Source organism: Paramisgurnus dabryanus, chromosome 23 (assembly GCF_030506205.2).
Source record: "Paramisgurnus dabryanus chromosome 23, PD_genome_1.1, whole genome shotgun sequence".
In the NCBI taxonomy this organism is placed as follows: Eukaryota; Metazoa; Chordata; class Actinopteri; order Cypriniformes; family Cobitidae; genus Paramisgurnus; species Paramisgurnus dabryanus.
Window position 1 is genome coordinate 4679544 of NC_133359.1, and position 6264 is coordinate 4685807.

At 37.6% G+C, this 6264-nt stretch overlaps 1 protein-coding gene across 1 annotated transcript; it reads right to left on the reverse strand.

Moving 5' to 3' along the window:
- Window positions 1-333: 333 nt before the first annotated feature.
- hic1l (hypermethylated in cancer 1 like) lies at window positions 334-6080 on the reverse strand. The gene is made up of 2 exons (XM_065292243.1): window positions 5957-6080; window positions 334-3287 (listed from the first exon to the last, which is right to left on the reverse strand). The coding sequence occupies exon 2, from the start codon at window positions 3254-3256 to the stop codon at window positions 1841-1843; it is 1416 nt and encodes a 471-aa protein (XP_065148315.1). The 5' UTR covers window positions 3257-3287; window positions 5957-6080; the 3' UTR covers window positions 334-1840.
- Window positions 6081-6264: the final 184 nt, after the last annotated feature.

The following is a 6264-nucleotide window of genomic DNA, read 5'->3' on the forward strand; positions in this document are numbered from 1 at the left end:
ATCATGGGGGGCTTAGCTAGGGGACCCCCATAATCTCTAATAAAATTCGAACTATGCATATAATACATTATTTATGCCAGTACGCAAACATTTGGAGTGCTTGTGATTTAACCTAAATAAAAAAAAATTATTACTAATTTAAAATAAAGTAGAAAATATCCCAACATTATTAAAAAATGAAATAAAATGGCAAAGCAAATGATTTGATCAGCATTTAATTTTATTTCATGTCATAACTGAGAACAATGTTATATACACAGAACCTTAAATTCATCAAAGAGTGTGCTTTGGTTTTAACAAACAGGTTGAAAATACTTTAGTGTCCGTTTTATGTTTTAAAAGCATCTGTAAACCACATTAAACCATAACGTACACACAGACCTGTACTGAGAGTGGTAATAAAAGCTGCCGAAGCTTCTGAAGGCTTATTGGGTTGTGGAGAATATTGAAATACATTTGAACAACACAGACAAAACATAGCTGCAAAAACATTGGTTAATGGCGCTTTATGGTTTAAAACTTTATCGGGTGCTAAAATGTTCCCTGAGGTTCATAAAGGACGTGAATGTAAGTGTCACAGTTTTGAAGTTAAGTTTCAAGTCCATTAACTATTAAAAAGTTCCTGAATATTCTCGATTATTTTTATTGATTTACAGACAGTGTCAAACAAAACAAAAAGAAACCAAACAATGAAGAATCTATTATTTAAAGTACCCTTTTCATATTCGCCAAAACAGCTACAAAACCGGTAACACAACCTTAAAATAATATTTTGTTTAGAGAGCCCTCCAGCATGCAAAAACATACAAAACACCCAGAGGTAGTTTAAAATAAACATCTCATAAAGAAATTAAAGCACAGTAAGAAATGATTTCATATCTAAAAGAGTAAAAGTATGTGATGCACCATAAGCAACGTTCATCACATTAATAAAAATATTTACACTAGGTATCGCTTTTGGTCTCATTTCAACACTAAACGCATGAACGACGCTAAATCTAACTTCAATTTTATAAGGACAATGCACATGCCACATCGGTAAAGCAAATACGCACAACATGCCATATAAATAAAGCCATCGGTTAAAGCATTGGGAAAAAAAGGAAAAACCCCGAAATAAAGAAAGAAGACCTGAATCAAAAGAAGCATAAATTAGACTTAAATATTTAGCAAGAATATAGATTTGGTTATAGTTTTACAGTATTTCTTTAGCATTTCAACATTCAATATTTCTTTGGAACTGTACATCAAAACACCCAGATCGCGTCTCTATAGTGAAGTATTGGCTTTTCCCCTGAAAAGTTTACATTAAAACAGGCAGTGTGTTTCCTTTATTCCGGAACGGATGCCAGCTTATTATTTGAAAATCCTGCAAGAAAGCTAACGACTGAAACGTGGAAGACGGCGAACGTATCTAACGCGTAGTCTTAATCTCATACAGGCTTAACAGAGGGTTTGGTTTAATCTGAGGTAGCAAGTTTGTGTATTCAAGTAAACAATCTAGATAGCATTACTATAGAGGTCCGTATCCGAAGCGTAAACGAAATAAGATTCGTCATCATTACATTCGAAAAGTATCACAGCTGTAAAAACAAAACAAAACATTCGTTCGCTTCAATTCTGAGAGGATTATACGATCATTTTTAAACTACATTTCTAAGTGGATAAACTTTGTTTTTAACTAGTACACACTAATGATAATAATTCATGCACGAGAATATTAAAGAACGTAATAAAGAGGTATAGCTGGAGTTGGCGTTTTTTCAGCTCGTCTTTCACCCAGACCAAAGCAATATGAAAATCTGAGGTATCGCTAAAGTTTCGGACTCTTTGACCTGTCCTAGGATGGTGAGGTATGCATCCGCATGTGACTAATGAGGTTTCTTTGTTGCGTAAACTTGCCCCCGCAGACCTGGCACTTATACGGTTTCTCCCCCGAATGGACACGCATGTGCTCGGTGAGACGATATTGCCGGGTGAAGCGCATCCCGCACTCCTCGCAAGCGAACGGCTTCAGGCCGAGGTGGCTGCGCATGTGGCGCGTCATCGTTCCTCGCTGCGTGAACATTTTGCCGCAGATGTTGCATGGGAACGGACGCACGGTGTCGACGTCTTTGAGCGACTTCGGTGGGCTTCGCTCCGGGTTCTCGGAAGGTTTTTGCGAGACTCTGGTGACTCCAGAGTCTCCGTTGCCTTCCTCCTCCTCCTCGTCGTCGTCTTCAACCTTCACATCCATGTCTTCAACAATATGGGTTTCCACGTGAGATTTGAGGCTTTCGGAAGAGGGGAAGCCCTTTTCACACGGTATGCAAACGTAGGGGTTTTCCCCTTCGGCTTCTTTCAGAAACGTCTCCTTTTGGTAGACGAAATTGGTGCTGCCGTTTGGCGTTTCGTCTTGCGTTTTTCCTCCACTATCTTTCTCTTTCTTTACAGACAACTGGACAGTAAACGTTTGATTCTGGCTTAGTTGATTTCCACCCTTCCCCAGAGGAATGTAACCATTCACCTTGGATTTTCTGCGAGATCCCTCCTTTTTTCTCTCCTGTGCTCCATCCAAAGGAATGATCCACTTTTCCTCCTTTGGAACGCATTTTCCATTTAATCCCGGCTGCACGTTGTTGGAGATCGTTCTAGGTACGAAAACCTCATGGGCGTTCATCTCGATATTCAAATTTTTCTTTGACAAATCCAACCCCAAGTCTTGCTTTTTCCTCGAAATGTACCTACTTTCAACATTGTGCCTCTTTTTGGGAGGGGTCATGCACGTGTACGTTTCCGTGTCCGATGAATGCTCCTCGATTCCCCTGTCGTACAGTCGGCTCGAAGATTTAATTGAGGTAGGAGAGGAATACCTCTGCACTCGTAACGACATCCCACGAGCCAGGTTACCGAGGGAGCCATTCTGGTTGATCTTACTGGAGCACAGGTTAGCGAGGTCATTAAGCTGGAGAAAGTTAGCCGTGGTGAGCAGCGAACTCAAATCCAGACCTTCGAGGGTCTCGTCGGAGAATCTGCCTGTGTAAATGAAGTCCAGGATTTGTTGGAAAACAACCGGGTCCACCATATCAGGGTCGAGGTGGATGAGGTTGTCGTGAAGAACGAGGGATTTAAAGTAGTGGCTGGTGGCGGCGAGGACGCTTTTGTGGGCTCGGAAAAGCGTGTTGTCGACCATGATGATGACGTCGCACAGGAAGCCCTTGGAGCGCTGTTGGTTGAGCTGGAGAAGCAGCTGACTGGCGTAATTGGGGAGCTCCATCGCCTACCCTTGATGTCTTGCATTGGTGTCACTGTAAGACAGGACGACATGTTACAAACATTAGGCATGGTGTCTAAAAAGTATGCAGACGAGATGCTTTTTATGTGGTACTGAGGTGTCATGTGGTACTAAATGTTTCTTTAAAACCTAGGATTAAACCCTTACAAATTAATTACCATGGCACACATTCTCCCCCCCAAAAAAACTTACTACAATACAAATGTGGTTAATTTGTAGCCATCATTGACTTAAAAATAAGAATAAAATAAAACATTGTTTACGTATTAAATTTATAAATTTTTAAAAAAACTATTGTTACCATCAGTGGCGGCCGGAGGGCGCAAATTAAAAATGTGTGTCATGTGTATTGCTCGTCATTTCAAAATATGTGTTTTTTGCGTCATGTGAACCATGTGCATCATGCCTCATGTCAAAATACGTGCCTGCTGCACATGCGTCGAAAAGATTTATGATAAAAGAGACGCTCGGGTGATTCTCGCAAAATTAGACTTATGAGGTGTCATGAAACATTTTGATAAAAAAGTAAATGCAAAGTAAGAGTTACAAACATCTCTTCATGTACTATTTTGCACATGATTTCAAATGACATCATACACACCAATTGTGTTGTTTTTTTCCACATTTAAGGGCAACATTTTCATTACCGCAACGTGTCCATGACTGGATTTGGGTTCTTTGATATGGAAATATTTATAATAAAAAAATCTAAAAACTAAAAAGCTTCAGTGCATGTTATACTATAAACATTTACAGTAAAGAAACATGTGGTATGTGGTGATCCTTGGTAAATGTAGAGACAATAATAAAAAATATAAATGTGTCCAAGACCAATTTCCTCATCCTCCGCAACAATTTTCAATCATTGTTTAAGCCCTCAAGGAACTAACATTAAAAAAAAGACATAATTGACACTGACACTTTAAGATTTTTTTTCTCTCCAGATAAAAGTTGAAATTTTGTTTGTCATAGTACCTAGAAAACTTTTTAGTTCTCATTACCGAAACATGAGATTGTAAATGCATATATTTAATGTAATATCATGTTGCGGTAATGATCATTTTTGATAATGATAATCAAAAAAAATTTAAATAATTCTATAGGAAATATTTTTTAAATCCTCTAAAAATAATGGATATAGTAAGTTCAGACCTTAATCTTAAATGTGCAAAAAAATTGGCTTCAGGGGCTTCATGAGAATCACCCATAAGATTAATCGAGTATCTCGCAAACGCTTACGTCATTTTTAACATAAACCCTTGAGACGCGTCTGCTGCAAGCACGCATTTTGAGGTGACGCACATAAGTTTACATGACTGAACACATATTTTTAAATGATGAGCCACACATATGACGGTCTAAATACATGTTATGACAAGTTTCGCATCGTGCAACCCCGAAAAAAAAGTCACCGGACACCACTGGTTATGACCACACGAAAAAATACTATGGTATATACTATTTACTACAATGAACTGTAGTATACTTCAGTAGTATAATATAATTACTAAAGTACATTATAGTATTTACTATAGTAAGGTTCAATAACAATTTTATCTACCACAGTAAATACAAGGACTCGCCAAAATTTAATAGGCCATATCGCGATATGCATATCACGATGGTTTGCAACAAATTAGATGTAATTTTAATACCTCAAAAAGTAACATATGGTCAAAGTTTTAGGTGGATAATACAGTATCTGGCACGTGGATAGTAGTTGGAATATGCATGCATGTGCAGCTGCGCATGATGGTGGTTATATTTTAATTTTTATATAAATATTTGTTTTTAGAAAAGTTTTATTTAACCGTAAAACATGGCTGTTCACTTTCAGTAAGATAGTTGTTGCAATGCTTTCTTTTCCCTGATATAATTAAAACTTGTTTTATCGCATATTTCTATATATTTATAATTTATCGCATTTTATTTTAATACCGCACAGCCCTAGTAAAATACTACAGTATTTTTCATGTTGGCATTTTCATTTCATGTACATTATAACAAGTTTTAGTATTAACAATTACGCTTGTTTTCATTTCGGTTATCATGCATTAAGTTTGATAAAATTGATTATAAACGATACACGATAAAACCCTCAGAACAGCGCGCTATGTGCGCATGCGCTAATTAATGAGGGCTGGTCTTGGATTAAAAACTGAAGTAGAGCGCATAATAAACCGTGAGGTTTCATAAAATAAACCTAAAATACACTCTTTGAAACTATGTCAACTAAACACACAAGCCCGGGCATGTGAAAACATGAGGGTTTGTGAAAACACACGGGCGATTTGAAGGGCTTGTGAAAACATACGGGCGTTTGGTAGTAAAATACACGTATCCGTCTTAATAAATGCGGAACTGCGGTCACTAATCGCTTCATACAAATAACGCGTTTATCTGCCTATGTATCAAATGAATCATGTTATACATTTCATACGATGGCATTGATATTTTCGAAAAAGTGAATACTGAAGCATTTAAAGATCGTTTAAGAAAAAGGACAACAGGAAACGATACCTTGCCAGGCTGGTACGATTAGGTAAGCTGGGCAGAAACGCGTTTAATGGCACTACGGTTACACAAATCCCTCCAAACGGCGATCATTTCATCCATTCAACATAACACCGAGGTTTATATCGTATATATGCGAGATCAAACATGTATATACATCTCAAATACCTTTAAAACAAGGGCAGGGGTCCTCACTTCTCCCGTCGTCATCAAAACGCCATCTTAGGATCCTGTGACGTAGGCAGCATGACCCCTAACCCATCTGAGATCAATCTCACCCCCTACCTGTCCTGCTGAGGTATTACCATGATTTTACCCTTTAACCTGGGTTTTCACTTTAGCATGTGGTTAGTTTATTCACACAAAACAACTTACTTATTAGTAGCAATTAATAGTTTAGTATATTTTTAAATGTCATTCAACATACTATAGATATAGTTGTAAATGTATAAAAGTAAACAATTAAAACGTTTTAT